The 19704-nt window shown below is 43.2% G+C and overlaps 2 protein-coding genes across 3 annotated transcripts; both read right to left on the minus strand.

Annotated features, from left to right (window-relative positions):
* Positions 1 to 489: 489 nt before the first annotated feature.
* Positions 490 to 4947, minus strand: ogg1 (8-oxoguanine DNA glycosylase). 2 transcript variants are annotated; one of them, XM_062531436.1, is made up of 8 exons: positions 4901 to 4947; positions 4494 to 4638; positions 3691 to 4052; positions 3399 to 3578; positions 2788 to 2966; positions 2425 to 2572; positions 2283 to 2332; positions 490 to 1958 (listed from the first exon to the last, which is right to left on the minus strand). In XM_062531436.1, the coding sequence occupies exons 2-8, from the start codon at positions 4601 to 4603 to the stop codon at positions 1731 to 1733; spliced, it is 1257 nt and encodes a 418-aa protein (XP_062387420.1). In that variant the 5' UTR covers positions 4604 to 4638; positions 4901 to 4947; the 3' UTR covers positions 490 to 1730. The 2 variants fall into 2 exon arrangements, with proteins under 2 accessions (XP_062387420.1, XP_062387421.1); XM_062531437.1 differs by having other exon boundaries at positions 4494 to 4633; positions 4901 to 4922.
* A 168-nt stretch (positions 4948 to 5115) lies between these two features.
* On the minus strand, positions 5116 to 19704 carry nr2c2 (nuclear receptor subfamily 2, group C, member 2). Its single transcript, XM_062531440.1, has 15 exons — positions 19553 to 19704; positions 17910 to 18020; positions 15542 to 15643; positions 15067 to 15267; positions 14340 to 14445; positions 13918 to 14097; positions 13507 to 13654; positions 13268 to 13358; positions 12843 to 12973; positions 12298 to 12472; positions 9881 to 10002; positions 9129 to 9268; positions 8362 to 8499; positions 7939 to 8044; positions 5116 to 7760 (listed from the first exon to the last, which is right to left on the minus strand). Exons 2-15 carry the CDS (start codon positions 17967 to 17969, stop codon positions 7586 to 7588), a joined length of 1875 nt encoding a protein of 624 aa, XP_062387424.1. The 5' UTR covers positions 17970 to 18020; positions 19553 to 19704; the 3' UTR covers positions 5116 to 7585.

The raw sequence follows: 19704 nt of genomic DNA on the forward strand, positions 1-19704 counted from the left end.
AACTAATAAAAATATAGGCAGAGACAGGCTGCATATAGGTCTCAGGCACACACATGTGATAGCTGTTTCCCCATATGGAAAGCTTGCATGTTTTTCAGACTGGTGCCATTCTTAGCACGTGTGCGTGCCTTTGCATTAGTGGCACACACTGGGAATGCACATTGTATGCGTCACTTAGCTGTGGTCGCAATTAGCCTTTCAACCTCAAGGGCGGCATATAGTGCACGGTGCACTATAATAAAATCAGCTGATGTAGTGCTCTGTTCTAGTGGTCACATGTAGTGCAACCAGCTGGTGTTTGTTTAAAATGGACTGGGCCATGCTTGACATCGGTCTCAGCAGATAATCCACTTCTCTGGTGTTCAATAAAATGCATTACACACAAAAAATGGACGCATTCCTATTGATTTTCTGAGCCTCCAACTAAATGCATAAACATTGATACAGAACCAGATATTTAAATGATGCTTTCCATTACCCTTACAAAGACACATTTTTTAATAGCTGACTTCTTATATGTGACAATTACAGTGACATGACATGAGATTTTATCTATATTGAAACAGGGTAGCTTAAAGCTCATGAGCTTAACAAATAGTATGTGAAATGTGACTAGCAGGGACTGTTTACCAAAATAGGGGGAACAAAATAATTTATCTTGAGCGCCACCTTTTGGTCATTAAATGGCAGCAAAGTTGAATATGAGAATAACTGGTATCTAACGCATTGACAGTGTCGTAAGTGGTTTTGTGGATATTATTCTGTACAGTGGGTGTTTGAGGACACAGTCCTGAGAGGTGGAATGGCTCCGCTGGTGAGGACAGGGAGGTATGCGGCTAACCTTAAACAGATTTCCTGTTCACTGGAATGCAATGCACTGCGTCAGACACACCTGGGTAGTCCAAATCCAAAGAGGCCAGTTAATGCCTGCAGCCTGCATGACATTTCCTGCCTCAGCCTCCTTTATCACATTACTCCCTCGTTAATTCATACTGGCATCCATTTAATTCAAACAACTCACACGTTCACCTGCCGTGCTACTCAGATAAGACAGGATGTGATCCGACTTCTATAACACATAGAAACAAATAGCAAATATGGTGAAGGACACAGTGAAGAAAAATATCCTTGATAGCAAATATGTCACTGTTCCACCATCGGATTAGACATGTGAGTAGCCGAGCAACTCAAATGTCCTAAAACTGTTGGATGGATTTTGTACTTCACAATCTCATAAGCTTGCACCTCCAGCTATATCAGGTGTTTCCTGTAGAAGAGGCCCAATAACTGTTTACTAGCCCCCATCATTCCTCCACAAGGTTTATAAACTGAGCTCTGCATCTTATTTTACAAATAATTCCTTAACTTGAGATCAAAAAGCTCTCTGTGCCCTTTGAAGGACTCAGCCATCCTTTCAGAGTTCAAATTAGATGTACATTCCATAAGTTCTACTGAACAGTACAGTATTCTCTTAAATACGAAGGACGATCTTTCAGCCGTTCCATTCACCGTTGCTCTAGCAGCTTGAGTTCCACCTGAGTGGAGGCTTACTGTACCGTTTGACCCTATGGCACTACAACCACACAGACCATGACTGTCAAACTCAACAACACTGCCATGTTCACTTATATATTGCTGGGTTGCTGTTGTTGGAGAGCTGACAGCTGTACTCCTGACATCAAGCAGGAGAAATGTCTTATTTTCAGTTCTCTCAGCCTCTGATTCAGATTTTACTCCCCTTCTTCCTTGACAGTTCGGTTCCTGCCGAGTGGTTTCTCCAACTTGATCTTCTTCGCAGTTTTCCCCTTGACGTTGTTCCTCTCCGACAATCTGTCTTTCTGTTTCTTAGAGCCGCTCTTCCCCTTCTGGTCGCCCTCTGATTTCACCGACTCGGTCTTCACGCCTGCAGCCTGCTCCTTCAGCTTCTGGAACTTCTTCAGGTCAGCGCAGAACAGGACCTGAGCAGGGTCATCGAGAAGCGACAGACAGACAGACAGGGAGCGCAGACAGAAAGACGAGAGAAAACAGATAAGTAGCAGGGGAGAAAGAACAAGGGCAGATCAATTACATTACCTTACATTACATTTGGCTGAAGCTTTTTTAGCCAAAGCGACTTACAACATGGTAAACAGTTTAAGCTTTTAAAAGCAATTCTCACAACATACATTTTAAAGCAATTCTCACAACATACAGCTGATGACATTCTGTAGTTATTGTAGGAGTGAAACAGAAGTCATTGAGGATGAAGACTGAAAAAAAGGAATGACAGACACAGTACTCACAGAGTGTGCCCATCCTGCATAAGGACCCCAGAGCTGTCTGAAGAAATCTCCTGTTCAGAAAGCACAAGTTGGAATTTCACATAATCACCACTAGTCACACTAATTACAAACGCCATGTCATGCAACCCTGTCACACACTCACCAATCTCTCGGTGCACTTTGTCTGTGAGCGTCTTCTGGCCATTGCCAGAACTGCAGCCATAATCTCGCTTGGCAATTTGCCACACATGTGTATCGACAGGAACAGCATCTAGCTTATCCAGAGACATCAGACACGCACAGTCGGCCACCTGCACAGAAGATCAAAACTGTAGTTTTATAAGGAGGCACCACAAATGCATCTCGCAGCCTCAAATGTTCATTCCCACTGATCTATAACTAACACTGGATAGACTATCCCATTGTTGCCGCCCCATCATTCTTTATCTAGATCAGTGAGGACGAGGATCGAGGAAGGAAGGGAAGGTGTATAAAAGTCAAAATGAGAGGCACCCTATAAATTCACCTTGACTCCGACACCAGGCAAAGTACGCAGCGCTTCCCGTGCCTCTTCATAGGGGGCGCTGCGGAGCTGATGTAGCCAATCAGGGCTGTGCTTGTCCAGGATGAGCCGAGCGCTCTGCTGCAGGAAACGAGCGCGGTAGCCAAAGCCCAGGTCACGCAAGCATGCCTCAACATCATTACCTGTCTCAACACAGCAGGTAAATCACATCACAGGTATTCAAATCACATCTGTCATGAGACATAAGGTGCCTCTCATGCAGCGTTTATACGTCCTCCCTCGCTCCTCGGGCCTCGATCCTCACTGATCTACATAAAGAATGATGGGGAGGCAACAATGGATAGTCTATCCCTTCTTCCATCTTTCTTTATGTAGATCAGTGAGGATCGAGGCCCGAGGAACGAGGGAGGACGTATAAACGCTGCATGAGAGGCACCTATAGCCTTACTGCCTTTATTCTATTCTTACTGTTCTGTATTTTTTATTTTTATTCTGTTTATGTTATTGTTGAGTGTTGTACATGAGAGCAAATATTAACCGGAGTCAAATTCCTTGTTTGTTTATGCAAACCGGGCCAATAAAGTGTTTTAATCAGGCATCAATCAAAGTTTCACCTGCAAGGGCTTGTAGCGTAGGGAAATCATGATAGTGCGTGTCCTCAATTGTGAGCAGGCGAGGTCCTAGTGTGTGACAGAGACGCTCAACCATGCCCTGGATGCGTGAGATATGGTTGTTGGAGCTGCAGATGAACGAGAAGAGACACTCCACGGGGTCCTGTTTCAGCATACGCACTCCTGTATAAACACACCATTAGAAATTAAAACAAAATCACAAAGGACCAAGGCAGTATATCATTTACATTACCGTGGTCAGTAAGCATAGACATGAACAGGGGCATTTATTTACCTGTGAAAATGCTGGCTATTTGCCTGAAGTGGTCATCACAGGCACCCCAGTCTTTGTACAGATTCTCCAACTGAATATTGAGCTGAAAGTAATCTTTCAGGAGCTCCTGTTCAGTGGAATCGTGCGCTGAGGTCACCTTTAGTCCCTCCTCACCCTCCTGCTTCACACGGACACCCTTTAGCCTCTTGTCCAGTGCAGACTCTGTAGACTCAGCACCTGAGCTCATTTCCGGCACACTCCCTGTGCCACGGTTGTTTTGGTTGGTGTACACATAGTACCAGAGGGTGTCATCTGTCTGGGTAAGGGTCCATACTCGGCCACCCATCACTCCTGTCCAATGGCCATCCCCTGTTTCACGCCACCTTGAAGGAAATTAACATTAGATAGATTAACTACTTTGTCACATTAACGACGGAAAACACACACCTCAACATGAGAGGGCTTCCCATTTGTACCAGTAAGCTACTGTAGATCATAAATAGTTAGGTTACTATATCACAAGCTCAAATACCAGAGGTGGAAGTCCAGCATCAGAAAGTAAAAGTCCTACCACATGATGTGCCATCCATTCACTTAAACCAGCTGATTCTAATTAGCATTAATATTTTGACAGGTGGAGTAGCTAACTGGTGAGATCACCTGTGTTCACAAGTGCACAGGTAGATCCAATGGTTGGACTTTTACTTTCTGAAGCGGGACTTTCCCCACCTCTATCAAATACACACCTTACTGCACCAAAGTACAAACTGAGTGAAAACAAGACACAATGAATGAAATAATGCGGGGAGAGAGGGCACACTTGCCGAAACGTTTGTCCACATCCAAGAGTGAGGTCCAGCCGGAGCTCAGATATCGGGCAGGAGAGCGCGCGCCAGGCTTTGCAGCCAACAGACAGTAGAGCGTGCTGGAGCATGGTGGGTCGAAGGAGGGGCAACCTGTCTTGCTGTGCTTTATTAAATATTTGACGGAAACATAAAATGTAACTTGTTGGCTTTGTTGAGTAACTTGCATTGATCTTACAATCTACAGCCTCATGCAGTGAAGTAGGCTAGTATAAATCTTGTTGACTGGTGTAAACTGACTGGTGTAAGCGTTAGTGCATTTGACTGGAATAAGTTGACCCACGTTGCGTTAATAACACATGTATTATCAAGCTATATCGATAATATCGTACCTTTACATCCCACCTCTAAACAGAAACTGAACTTACCACCGTGCTTGTTGTTGTTGAATATTCCCTCTTCACCTTCCTCATTTAACGTCAGTTACGCACACTAGCGTCATCTATTGGCCTGGCATGTAAAAATACACTCAAAACCCTTTGAAACAGAAGGATGCTACAAACTTGTGTACAAGAACATAGAACACCATCTTGATATTGAGTACATTCAAATTGTATTTTTCAAGTATCCTGATTTTGAACCATAAAGACAGAGCTCACAAGGAAATTTTATACATACATTAATGTAATATCAAACCAAAACACTGTAAAACAATTACTCAACAACATGGACAGTGGACAGCTCTCTCAAGACACCAATTTATACCGGACTTAAACCTGGATTAAATACCTGTCTCACTTGTAAAATATAATTTATTTTACTTGTAGACAAGACTGGATCCCACCCAAACAATTATATTAGTAATGATGGTAAGGTATAGAAACCCATCTGGGAATAAACAAATGAAAAACAGAGACTGCATTTACATCATTTAATTACAGAGGCGATCATAGTGGAGCACACATTTGACCACGTTTCACAGCATTTCATAAAATGCATAAGCTAGTCCATGCATCGCAATGCACTATTTACAAAATAAAAACAACACTGCTCATTGTCTGACAGCCTGATAATATGGCGTATAAAAGCTCCAGATTAACAAAAACATGCACTCATATTTATGAAATTACATAAAAAGCGCATTTCACAGAACAATCTATTCATAAACAGTCTTCAACAGATCTTTAACCCCAAAGATTAAAGTAATATTCAATGTACAATTAATATTCAAATTAAGACATATTTTAAAGTTTTTTAGTCTAACCATACATAATCTTTCTTCTATAAATTATTAAACAAGTTTTGTGTTCGCAGGTCCACCTCGAACATAAGTGCACACAGCTGTACTTATAGTACACTTTTGATTGGGCTACATCAGACTGCTAGGACATGGGATGCCGAAGCTAGATATCAGTTCTGAAACCTCCTCAGTCAGCATATGCTTTCATGACCACATAAAATATGCCGACATGCAAATAGGACTGAGTGATGACTTATGGCCACTCATTTGGATCTGGCGGGGGGGGGGGGGGGGTAACAAAAAGCTCTGCAGGAGGAGACCTCCTCCAGGAGACAATGAGAGATGAAGTCTGAGGGGAAATGATGGCAACATTTGTAAACAACTAAGAGCTGCAACATACTCAGAGATAACAGAGAAAAAGAAAGAAGACTCAATTTCTCTGTCTCTCACTCTCTCTCTCCCTCTCTCACACACACACACACACACACACACACACACACACACACACACACACACACACACACACACACACACAAACAAACACACACAATCTCTCTCTCACACACACACACACACACACACACACACACACACACACACACACACAGGCAGACTGAGGATATGGGCACCACGAGAGACAAAATGAAATCTAACAGAAGATTGACTACATGATTGTCATGACAACAGAGTACTGAGGCTATGTGGATGTTAGGCTCTCACCCATCGAACAGGAGGAGCCAGTCCTCCACATTTGTGGAACTATCTGCCTTGCTGATCATGTCCATCTATGGTGGCTCAGTGCACTCATACTCAGACCTCTGGTGTTACTGACCACGACTCATTCACATGAAGTCCTTATGATGCCACATCTCAACACCAAATGAGAGGGCTATCTCGGTTTCAACTTTTTTGTTGAAGTTGTCAGGGAAAGTAAGGGAGCTACTGCAACAACAGGCTTCTATGTGGTGATATGAATAGGCTTTTGGTGATCCGTTATCGTACAGACTAAAATGGCTTTAGAGTTTGAAAAAGAATTGCTGTATGGAATCGAAACGTTATCTGAGCAGTAACTGACAGCTGTACCTGACTAAAAGAGCGACAGCTGCACAGACCCACCCACATTATATTCAGCAGTGCCAGCATCAAAGACATTTGATGATCCTATGATGATCAGTTGATCTAAGCAGACCAAGTCCAAGAGGACGTCTTGTGGAGACATTCATCGAGACTCCGATTATCCAGACAGAGGGATTGTTCACGTGTCACGGGGTCCCAGTCGGCTGACCGTGGGCAGAGTAGCAAACAGAAGGCAAGAGGATATCCTCAACCAGCCAGACGTTAAAAAACAAAAAAGGCATATGTGCAGGGGGAGGGGGAAACACGAACAAAAGGCTTCCATGAATGTCTTCTATAAATGCTTGGGATGTAAGTGCTTGTCCTACGAAGCGTAGAAAACGAAGTGCTGGCGTTGGCCTCAGCTGCGGCTCGGACTCCCAGCCGCGAGAGTCCCAGAGAGGGAGCGGAGCGGAGCGATTGCGTCGCGCTCCTGGAACACGGCGCTCCGGGACATGAAACGAAGCGTGACGCATCTCTCCGAGTGAACATTCAGGCCGAGCGCCAGGGCTTTAGACAAACGCCTTCAAAATGGCCTATTGAGATAAAGCATAATTACCGTACAAATTTCCGAATGTGTTTACATCAGACAGAAATTCATCCACCTAAAAAAAAGAAAGAAAAAAAAAAAAAAAGAAATACGTATATGAAATGTAGGTCACTGTTCGGAATGAGGGAGAGCGGGGTTTGTGGGACTGAAGCATTTTAAGGCCAGTGGGTTCAGAGGGAGGTCCCAAGAGTGACCTGGGGATCACGAGGGTCATGCACTGGAGCCTGTGATTTGGCTGTTGTAGTCGGCGGTCTCCATCTTGAGGATGTAGGGGATGATGCTGTCGATGGGCACGTTGCCAATCAGCCCTGTGAAAAAGAGCTCCTCCGTGATGCTGGAACTCATGAGCCGCAGAGCAGGGAGACGCATCAGGATTCGAGCTAACCTGCACATACACACACACACACACACACACGGACGGATGCACACACACACACACACACACACACACACACACACACACACACAGTTAAGAGAAAAAGGGTCAACATCCAGTTTTAGAGGCTGACCTATTTGACTGATATGCACAGCTTCAAGTGGCACTTTGCAACACATTCAGGTACCTGTATGTGTCCTCTGGGTAGGTCTTCTGCACATAGTCCTGCAACTCCATCTGAGCTTTCTCCTGAAACTTCTCTATCTGGCTACAGTTGCTCAAGCCGGGGTGGTCTGTGGGACAGATCCAGAACCATATGACTCAACAGAAACTGAAGGATGATGAGACCAAAGCAAAAACTACTCTTCACAGTTTAACCTCATCTTGCTGAAATTGCAATGGATTGAGATCAATGACTACTATACACCTTTAAAATCACAACTGTATATCTACTGAGGTAGTTGTTTCAGTTTGAGAATATAAGAAAAACAAATCACAGCCTTGCAAATGCTCTGGAGGGGTCAGAATAGTACAGTCCATGGTATGAACAGGGTACAAACAAAGATTCTTGATTATTGCTCCACTTTAACCCTCTCTGGTATCAACTCACCTGGACTGAAGAGCACAATGGCTTTGAGGTAGGCGTACTCATAGCCATCCGTCTCCAGCTTGGCCATGCTGTTACAGAACTCCTGCAGCTTCCAGATGTGCTCCATCACCAGCTTGATGCGGTCGCCAGACAGCTTCTCTGAAGAAGACCAAACACAGGTCAACAACAGGCACAACACTGACCGAATGGATTATGAGCCATTATTGGTACAGGTATGTACATTATACTTATGTGCATGTCTGATATTCATGATGTTTCTTTGCTATTATTTTCTATTCTTATATTTCTTTAACCTCCACGTATGACAGGATTTTGTTTCTAAGTATATCTGTATGTCCCTAGAGACGGGGATCAAATGTTTCTGTGTTTGCATCAGTCATCAAAGGACTCATTTTGACTCTTTGCATTCTCTGAGTCAGCATAGCACCGATTAGGTTAGCCTGGTCGTTCTTGCCCCCCCCCCGCATATTGAGTATATTTTTGGGGCTTTTTGCTTTTATTATGACAGGACAGTGAAGAGACTGACAGGAAGTGAGAAGGAGAGAGAGACGGGGTGGGATTGGGAAATAACCCGTGTCTGACACGAACCTGGGTCCCTGTGGGTACTTGGGCCCGCATGTGGTACAAGCTCTGTAGCCAGTTGCCCCCTAGCCTAGTAATTCTGCTGACTCAGTGATGTCTATAGAACTTGGGCCCAGTGATCAAAACGCTCTCCCGGCAATTCACACCACGAGATCTACAAGTGGCACAGTATACTGCCAACGTACCATCCTGGATGCTGGACTGTAGGTGGTTGACGATTGCTGCCAGGATGGTGGAGAGATTCATGACCTGTGAGCACTGTGCCAGGCCCAACGTGAAGAGCTCGTTCCAACACGCTCGCACCAGCGCTGTGTGACACTCCTGTCTGCAGCACAACAAAACCACACAGAGACTTAAAGACTAGGGCTGTCAAAATAACACGTTCATTTCGATCAATTCATTACAGAAAAAATAACTAAAAATAACTAACACTAATCAAATTTCGCAATAACCCAGTACACTTCTTGTTCATACTACATAGCCATATTTATTTAGGTTACTGCTAATATACTGCACATATTTAACTTGTATTACTGTAAACTATCTTTTGTAAACCAACTGTATACCTGTCTATGCACCACCTGTCTATACTTTGTATATCACATTGCACCTTTCTGCTTTTTTGCACTGCTGGTTAGACGCAAACTGCGTTGTCTTTCGTTGCACAATGACAAAGTTGAATCTAATCTAATCTAATCTAATCTGATAAAAATTTACAGACAAAGAGTGCATAGGGCATGACTCTGAGAATGTCCATACATGCCTGACTATCTAGTACCCAAACAACAACATTCTTTCACACACACGCACGCACACGCACACGCACACGCACACGCACACGCACACGCACACGCACACGCACACGCACACGCACACGCACACGCACACGCACACACACACACACACACACACACACACACAGTGTCGGAGCTCTCACCCAAGAGCGAGAAATGCTGGTATGGAGCGTGCCCAGTGCATAGAGAGGAAAAGCAGGCGGGACGCAGACTCACAGATGTAGTGAACATTCAGATACTCTGGCATTGGACTGGGCATCGTCAACTACAGAAACAGACACACAGGAACACAATGATCAGTTTCAGTCTATTCATATTTTTATATTTCAGCTAATTACCTTTTTTAGTGATAGTAAATTATAGCGCAGTGTTCAAGTTTGATTGCATCTCTGTATCTAGATTCTTCAACAGATTTGTGAAAAAGCTTAAAGTCGACAGCTGAATCACAGCCATGGCGATATCTGAGCCACTCAAACTCGTGCCATATTGCTTAAATCACGATTATGGGTTTCCTCCATAAAAGAGACGTGTACATGTATGAAGTTAAAATCCTGAAATTCATGGACGTGTCTTGGCTTTATTTTTGAAGCAAAAAACATCACTCTTAACAGCTATCAGCATTTGATAAGACGCAGAGTGTCCACTTTGTTTCTTACTACTACACTATTACACTGACAGGGAATCGTGTCATGTGGTTAAGGTAAAACATGTTTAAACAGCTACAGCTAACAGCTACAGCCTACATCTAAAAACAATTTATGAGGTAGAAACAATGAGACATGTCTACATTTAATACTGTCGATGCCACTTTCAAAGTTTGTTTAGATCCAGTGACACTGCAGCCATGGAAACGTCACATTTCGGTACTCTATTGAAAACTGTTTTGAAGCGTCTTAAGCCTACCTTACACTGACAGACTTTGACAAGATTTGGGAAAGATTCTTGAAAGATTGTAGTCTGGTTTTCACCATACTAAGCTCAATCTTTTAAGATTGAACATTAGTCTGGGGAGGCTGCACTTTGTTTCTACTGCACTTCGCTTAAGTTTCGTTATCGTCACGTCACCGGCCAATAGCTTGCCAGGACTAGTATGGCCGTTTCTGATTGGAGCCAAAGGTTCTGGCAGTAAACAGAGGAGATAGATCTGTTGGTTTCCAGTCTGAGCTGCCGGGTGAAATTCAAATTCCCCGGAAGTTCAGGCAGGGTTCACCCAGCCTAGAAAGATTGTAGTCTTTTAACTATGCCCAGTGTTGCCACAGTTACTTTGAAAAAGTAATCCGATTACTGATTACTGACTACTCCTTTAAAAAGTAACTTAGTTACTTTACTGATTACTTGATTGTAAAAGTAACTAAGTTAGATTACTTGGTTACTTTTTAAACGAAGCCCCCCGCCGCCTCAACATAAAAATGGCAACCGGTTTTGCCAATAGGCCTACTCACTTTATTGCAGTAGGCTAACGTTTACAATATATAGGCTAGAAGACATCACAACCTGCAAAAAGTAATTTCAGGGAGGTATCTAAAAAATACTTTAACCTACTGAGATAGCCAAATAGCCTACAGATGAGTATGTTTGTTCAATAATGTCTAGTCAGTATACCAAATAAGGAAGGCCTATAGATAGGAACTGGTAGTAAAATATGAAGATTTTGGTAGTTTAGGTTCTGTGTATCCTTCTACAGCCTTTTAGAATATGCCAATGAAATTAGGCTACACTTGTTAAACTCACATCGACAATTATTTTGCAATAATTTAATCCACCATGGGCGATGCTAAAGTCACTGTTACAAACAGTGCAGTGTGCAAGACTCTGCCATGACGCTACTGTACCATAAACATTGAACTAATTAATTTAGTTCGGGAGAAAAGAGATAAAAGCCCGCCTGCACTGACAACGTATCGGTTAATATAGCGAAACAGCCCAGTCAGGGTGCACTCTGTTTTGGATGCGTCTCGGGCACACACACACACACACACCCCTCTCTCTCCCTCTCCGTTGCGGCCGTCGGGAGCCATAGCCTACAGTATGCAAACTCGGGATGTCTTGCTAGACGGCACTTTGTCGCCAACACAGAGTTTACAACGTACCTTAATGTTGTCATGTGTAGATGACACAAACTCAAAATATGTCTACTGACTGTATTTTCATCTAGAAAACGCGCATCTCTCTTCTCCCTGCATTGTTGTTTACGTTTGTGTCGCTGCATGGAGCCTACACATGAGTTGTCCTCGTGCTGAAAACGTGAGCATACACGACAAGAAGAAAGCTAAATGAAAATGACAAAAATAGTAACGCACGTTGACTTGGATAAGTAACTTTAATCTGATTACTGGTTTGGAAATAGTAGCGCGTTAGATTACTCGTTACCGAAAAAAGTGGTCAAAATACAGTAACGCGTTACTAAGTAACGCGTTACCGGCATCACTGCTAATGCCCCTCATTCAAGCTTTACTCAAAAGACTACAATCTTTCAATAATCTTTCCCAAATCTTGTCAAAGTCTGTCAGTGTAAGGTAGGCTTTAATCGGAGACTAGTCGTCATCTATGTTTCTCCCACCTTGAAGCTGACGTGGGTGTCCGTGAGCAGGGGCCCCTCCACCTCGATGATGGGTGTCACCTGGTCCCGGCTGATCACCTGAATGGTGGCTCCGCCCACACAATCCGCCTCCCCCAGGCTCTGCCCCCCTCCAGCCTCACTGGGGTTCAGAGCTTTAGCCAGCGTGTCAAAGGCACTGCCAACACACACACAACAAATACACATTAACATACACAAACACACACACACACACACACACACACATACACACACACACACACACACACACACACACACAACAAATACACATCAACACTCACACATACAATATAAATATACATTAACAAACACACACACACACACACACACACACACACACACACACACACACACACACTTCTAGCTATGTGTCAGCCTACACACACACACACACACACACACACACACACACACACACACACATTAAATGTACATTAACATACACTCTCTATGTGTCAATGTTTAATCTAGGTTTCATCCTGTACACACAAGCGCGCACACACACACACACACACACACACACACACCGTGTGATTTCACTAGACTGATCCTCTTGCGGTGAGTCGGCAGAATCTCCATTGTTGAGTGATTCGTTCAGGTTTGCAAGTGACGTCACAACACTGGCCAGTGTTCCCAGGTCCCCCTGATTGGACTCTGCCTGCCGAGATTGAAAAGAGGAGAAAAATTAAACTCTGGCTCTGTTGTATTCTAAAACAAACACACAAGTGGCAACTGATTCCTTATTTCAAGTTACTTTTTGGGACTTTCTGCCTTTATTCAACAGGACAGCGAAGAGATGACCGGAAATGAGCGGTTGAGAGATGGGAAGTGGGTTTCGGAAATGACCGGATTAGAACCTGTATTCCTGTGGGCACTGAGCCCGTTTGTGGCACTGTACACTATGGTATGCCACCCCCCCAAACGAATTGAGTTTTCCTCCAGTGCAGTGTACCTTGGGGTCAGTGGCCAGGAGCAGCGTGCCATCAGCCTGAATAAGAGGCTGCTGGATGTTCACCAGCATACCGGGGTCCAGCACACCTGAACTACAAGGAAAACCAACAGGTAAGATCACTTTACAGCCCATCAAAACACACACCCACACTTATGTGCAAACAAACACACACATTTGTGTTGTGGCATTGTGCATGTGCGTGTGTGTGTGTGTGTTTAAGTACTTTTAAGTGTAAGTACCGTGAGCCATCCTTGTCAGTGATGAAGGTTGGCGTGGCGATGAGTGGACTCCGCAGATCTTTCCGGATATAAATCTTCTCTGTGGAGGCAGCACAGTTGGCCGGCTTTTCTCTCGGAAGATCCACTGGCTTCCTCTCACTCTGCACAGCTGCGCGCGTACGAACGCACACACACACACACACACACACACACACACACACACAGACAGACACAGACACAGTCACAGACACAGACACAGACACAGACACAGACACAGACACAGACACACACACAGACACACAGACACACACAGACACACACACTCAAAGTATGAGATCCTATGTATTTCGTGTGGCCATTCTTACAGGTTCCATGTGGCAGAATGTTCTCATGTAAACTAGGCACATGAGTTTCTACATGTGCAAGACTCACACTCCATTTTCATGCCCATCTCCAGGCACTTCCTGAGACGGCAGAACTGACAGCGGTTTCGGTGGTGCTTGTTGACAACGCAGTCCTGGTTGCTGCGGCAACTGTAGGTCAGGTTCTTTCGGACACTCCGCTTGAAGAAACCCTTACAGCCCTCACAGCTCACTGCCCCATAATGCCTCCCTACACACACACACACACACACACACACACACACAAACACACAAAACAGAGGTCAGCGAAAAAAAAATAGTAACAGACAAATAAACACAAGCATCCTTCAAGTGTTCTGTCTGTACATGTATATTTATGCTGCTTGTATATATGTGTGTGTGTGTGTGTGTGTGTGTGTGTGTGTGTGTGTGTGTGTGTGTGTGTGTGTGTGTGTGTGTGTGTGTTGCTCACATCTTAAGGAGTGAGTGTACCTGAGGCCTTGTCTCCACAGACCACACAGTACTCCACAGGCTGCGGCCGGCCCATGTCTCCTGCCTTTGCCAGCAGCCTCTCCACTGACACGGCATCTGCCACTATCTGCACAGGAAAGGTCAACAAAGACAACACAAAAGCAGTGGATTCAGACAGCCACATACATACATACAGTACATACATTAATACATACATGCAGTAGCCTGAAAAGTTGTGGGTTCAATTCCCGGCGTCCACCGTTGTGCACCTGAGCAACTCTGTGGCCCTTGTAATATAACTAATAAAAAGTAGACAATCCACGCACATCCTATTCAACCTGGGTGCCGGAACTTCAAAAAAGGCCATACAAAAAAGGATAAAAAGTCCGCACACCAGTATAGCTCCCAGTGATAATTTATTGAAGCCTTCCTTGTAATATAACTGACATATGTCCTGTAAGTCACTTCGGAGAGGTGTCTGCTAAAATAATAGATGTAAATGTACACCAAAAATACAGATTTCAAGTGAAAACCTGCCCAGAATTCACAGAGGAGGCGAGAATATTGCTTTTGGATATGATCCAGGAATCAATAAATGAATACTATCTCAGTAATGAAAACTACATTAATTAGTTCACAATCTCAGTATGGTTGGGGCAATATTTGCTCTGAATAAAGTGGTTACATACAGTACGTTTTTATGGCTGTTATGGGCAGTTGCTATGATCACCAAAACCAGAGGCTGTACCTGTATTCTGCCGGGCATCAGGCTGTCTGCAGTGGTGAAGATGAGCTGTTTAGCGTTCTGGCTCTCCGGCGATGCCAGGATGACTTTACTGGCCCCTGTGCCATCAGGCGCTGTCAGGATAAACTGCTGCTTGGGGCTGCATGTAGGGTCCACAGTGGTCACTATCTGGATCTTCTGACCTGTTTGCTGGTCAGTCACAATCTGTCAGAAGAACAAAAGGAGAGGAAGATCAAGCCTGACTGCATTCATTAAATGAATTTAAATTAAACACATACCTTTAAAAAAATAATGTAATGTGAGATAACCCAATGAGTTGAAGCTAGCTGATGTGGGTTTGTGCTTGTGTGTGAATACCTGTACTGTATGTGTTGAGGTGACCATAATGTGAGATAACTCCATAAATTGAATGGAGTTATCTGATGTAAGAGCTGATGTAAGAGGGTGTGTGTGTGTGTGTGTGTGTGTGTGTGTGTACCTGTATGCGTTGAGGTGTACTGACTGTAGAGTCAGTGGAGATGATCTGGATACGTTGTGGGGAGTCACTCATAACGGAGGAATCCGAGGGAGACGTCTGTACCTACACACACACACACACACACACACACACACACACACACACACACACACACACACACACACACACACACACACACACACACACACACACACACACACACACACACACACACACACACACACACACACACACACACGCACACACACACACACACACACACACACACACAAAATGCATCTTTGCTCTAACTCAAAACATCCCCCGCAGTACATCAACAAAATACCCCGCCCCCCCCCCCCCCAACACACACACACACATGCGCACTACCAATAGCTAAATGTGTAAATGTGCAGAATTTGAACATCTTGAAAGGTCAAGCATAGTGTTTCCATGGCTACCAAAGACTGAATCTGCTATGAAACATATAGCTCTAATATACAGGGACACGGTCACATTATTACATGGGTCATTCCACCTCAATTCAACAAATGCCTTCTGCTTGACCATCTCAGATTTCCTTCAAAATTTTACCACCTGAAGAGTAACCATTTAAACTGACTTAGCCAAAATATTACATTGGTATACCTAATACATCCAGAGAAAAACGTTTTTGAACATGGTACCCCCCTTCTGATTTTTGGCACATTGGCGCCCTCATCTAAATCTGCAGCAACGTTCAGATGTCATTATCTCAAAAAGTGTTCAAGCTAAAGACTTCAAATTTTCTGTGAATAATGATTGCTACCTATAGATTCCACATAGTCATTTGTAGGCCGTAAGTATTGATACTGACTGTGTTTCAATCTTGTGAAATCAGAAGAAAAATGGCAGATTTTTTTTCAACCCCCACATTGGGTGCTCCATTACACAATTTGTAAACAAAATGTTTGACAAATGGTTATATCTCTCTACAGAAGTGTTTAAGCTGTCTTTGAAAAAGTAATTAAGAGGTGTCTATATTGCTTTTTTGTTGGAAGTATTGTAACACAAAACTGAAAAATAATCAATTTGGATGATATTGTATCTCCCCATTACAGAGGTATGACACGCTATACCAATGAATTGAACACATCTCCAGAAAGAGTATGGAATGGGCTTTCAGACTGTGAAATTTCAAGATGGTATTATGGCTGCAGTTATTAAAAAACATTTTTTTAAATATTGGTCTATTACAACAATTAGCGTTGCTTTTTTGTGCTATTATTTAATGATTTCATAATCCTTGTCTTATTCCTAAGTATCAGATGTTTATGTCTCATACTGTTAAACATTTATATTTTCATTTACTTGCTGAGTGATGAACTAATAAAATATTTCCTGTATTTCCGAAATAAATTGCTGCTGTCACTATTTAATGCCACTAGATGTCACTGTTCATGGATATCAGCAATGTGTTGTTATAGTAGACCAATATTTCAAAAATAACATTTCAATAACCATAGCCATAATACCATCTTGAAATTTCACAGTCTGAAAGCCCATTCCATACTCTTTCTGGAGATGTGTTCACTTCATTGGTATAGCTTGTCATACCTCTGTAATGGGGAGATACAATATTATCCAAATTGATTGTTTTTCAGTTTTGTGTTACAATACTTCCAACAAAAAAGCAATATAGACACCTCTTCATTACTTTTTCAAAGACAGCTTAAACACTTCTGTAGAGAGACATAACCATTTGCCAAACATTTTGTTTACAAATTGTGTAATGGGGCACCGAATGTGGGGGTGTGAAAGAAATCTGCAATTTTTCTTCTGATTTCACAAGATTGAAACACAGTCAGTGTCAACACATACGACTTAGGAATGAATATGTGGAATCTATAGGTAGCAATCATTATTCACAGAAAATTTGAAGTCTTAAGCTTGAACACTTTTTGAGATAATGACATCTGAACTTTGCTGCAGATTTAGATGAGGGTGCCAATGTGCCAAAAATCAGAAGGGGGGTACCATGTTCAAAAATGTTTTTCTCTGGATGTATTAGGTATACCGATCTAATATTTTGGCTAAGTTAGTTTAAATGGTTACTCTTTAGATGGTAAAAGTTTGAAGCAAATCTGAGATGGTCAAGCAGAAATTTTCTCTAAAATCCGTTGAATTGAGGTGGAATGACCCACATGCATTCTGAGTAGAGAGCTAAGATACCAACAGCCCAGATAGCTTCACATGCAAGAGCAGAACCAGGACAAATACCTACACACATATAGAAACACACACACACACACACACACACACACACATACGCACACACGCACGCACGCACGCACACGCACGCGCACACGCACACGCACACGCACACGCACACACACACACACACACTGACCTCAGTAACCTGATCAGTGGCCACTATCTGCTGAGTGAGCACCTCCATGTTGGTTGTCATGGTGATGTAGTGTCATGAGTTGTGTAGGAGTGGCGATATTTCCAGCCACATCTGTGAGATGGACACATACAGTTCACTTAAGGAGTTTGAGTGGCAATGATAAGCATGTTTTCTACATGCCATACATTCAGAGAGCTAGTAAGGGTGGGCCTCCAAGATACAGTACAGATTTAGACAGAAAACATCAACAGCGTGAGCGTGACACTTCAGTAGTTTCTAACAGAGAAGAGTCAGTGTCCTGAGCTTTCCTAAACGTTCAACCTTTCAGTGAGATGTCATCAGATATGGAAAAAAAGCGTCAGCCAAATGTAATGTAATGTAGCCTCTCTGGATGCACTTATAAGGGTTGAAATGATTTTCCCCAATGTGTCTGGTGCATGAGCATGACACAAGTAAAGATTTACTACGACAAACAGAGCTTGAATATATTGCGATGAGTGTCAGTGTCACACATGAAAAAACACACAATTTGTATGCTTCATCTCTGACCAAATTGCAAAGACAATTCCTTGCTTTGAAGGGAACACTACTGTGTTCAGTAAACGTGATGTTTTAGAGAAAGAAAAGAACATGTTTAATGTTGTTGACATGCTGTGGTAGAAACACATGAGAGACATTTGTTTCTGCTAAGGACAGGGCAACGCCCACCAACAAGGCACAAGGTGACACGGGAAAAACACCAGCCAACATTCTTTTACTATCCTGACCTGAGAGGCAGGCTAAAGTCATTTAATATTCTTCTTACAAACATGACAGTTTTGAAATAAATAACCTAACGATACAGTTGCGTGAAGGACGATCATTTTATTTGCAGCATGTGACTGTGTATCTTGAACATACAACTGTGCAACATTCATATTTTCAATTGCATTTGTAACATTGCATTGAATAAATGACTTATTGATTAATGGGGGGGAAATGTACAGATTTTTGATAGGGTGAACTTGAAGTCAATCCGGGGCGTCGACAGACAGTCGCGAAGAAAAAACACGGAACAAAATGGAGAATTTGGCCATGAGCCAGCGATACCTTAGGCAGCCATTAAACAATGCAAGTAAAATTAATTTTATCCGATTCGATCGGCGTGATAGATCACGTTTTACTCCACAAATGAGCTGACACACGTACTGCTAAGTGTTCGACTCGCTCTTAATGCATTCACTTCTCACTAAACCAGCCCCTTTCCCCGAGATGGCAAAGGTAAAAGGGTCGGGTTCATCTGCGCGAAGGCTAGGCTAGTCTATTAGCCGTTAAGCTAATAAGTAGCGTTGAAGGCAGCTCTTTGTTGCACATGCGATTCCTTGCATATATTTGTCAGTAGCGAGTCATGACACGAATGAACTGCATGTGTTTACGGTGAGGAAAACAGCGAAGGCCCTTTAATAACTACATCGACGCTGTTGTCGAAAATCTGAGGCATTCTGACAGCAGTCCTAGACAGCCTTCCCCAGACTGTTTTCCGGGCTATCCGTGTCTCACAAGAATAGCAATGTAGCCTGTTAGCCAAAGTAATAATCCTTGTTTTTCTTGCGAACACAATTCGGTTACAAATGAGCTCTGCTCAAAGTCGGTAAACATCTTACCTGTAAGATTAAACAACGTAGAATTTGGAAGTCGGGTTTATGAAAAGTATTTGTTTATGTTTCTCATCTGTGAAAGGTCATAGTTCGTGACCCCGTTCCGCCAGCGTGCTGGGACGTTTTTTTCTTCTTCCTCCCTCTCGTTGCGCGCTCCT

This window comes from Sardina pilchardus, chromosome 3, assembly GCF_963854185.1.
Source record: "Sardina pilchardus chromosome 3, fSarPil1.1, whole genome shotgun sequence".
Lineage (NCBI taxonomy): Eukaryota > Metazoa > Chordata > Actinopteri > Clupeiformes > Clupeidae > Sardina > Sardina pilchardus.

Excerpts from the sequence above, each read along its gene's own strand:
- ogg1 (XM_062531436.1), bottom strand. The coding sequence starts at position 4,603 with ATGCTCCAGCACGCTCTACTGTCTGTTGGCTGCAAAGCCTGGCGCGCG. Across the intron at positions 4,053-4,493 it reads GGATGTGGACAAACGTTTCG|GTGGCGTGAAACAGGGGATG; the intron begins GCAAGTGTGCCC and ends ATTTCCTTCAAG. Across the intron at positions 2,573-2,787 it reads TGCCTGGTGTCGGAGTCAAG|GTGGCCGACTGTGCGTGTCT; the intron begins GTGAATTTATAG and ends TCTTCTGTGCAG.
- nr2c2 (XM_062531440.1), bottom strand. The coding sequence starts at position 17,969 with ATGACAACCAACATGGAGGTGCTCACTCAGCAGATAGTGGCCACTGAT. Across the intron at positions 14,446-15,066 it reads TGATGCCCGGCAGAATACAG|ATAGTGGCAGATGCCGTGTC; the intron begins GTACAGCCTCTG and ends TTTCCTGTGCAG. Across the intron at positions 7,761-7,938 it reads TACCCAGAGGACACATACAG|GTTAGCTCGAATCCTGATGC; the intron begins GTACCTGAATGT and ends GTGTATGTGCAG.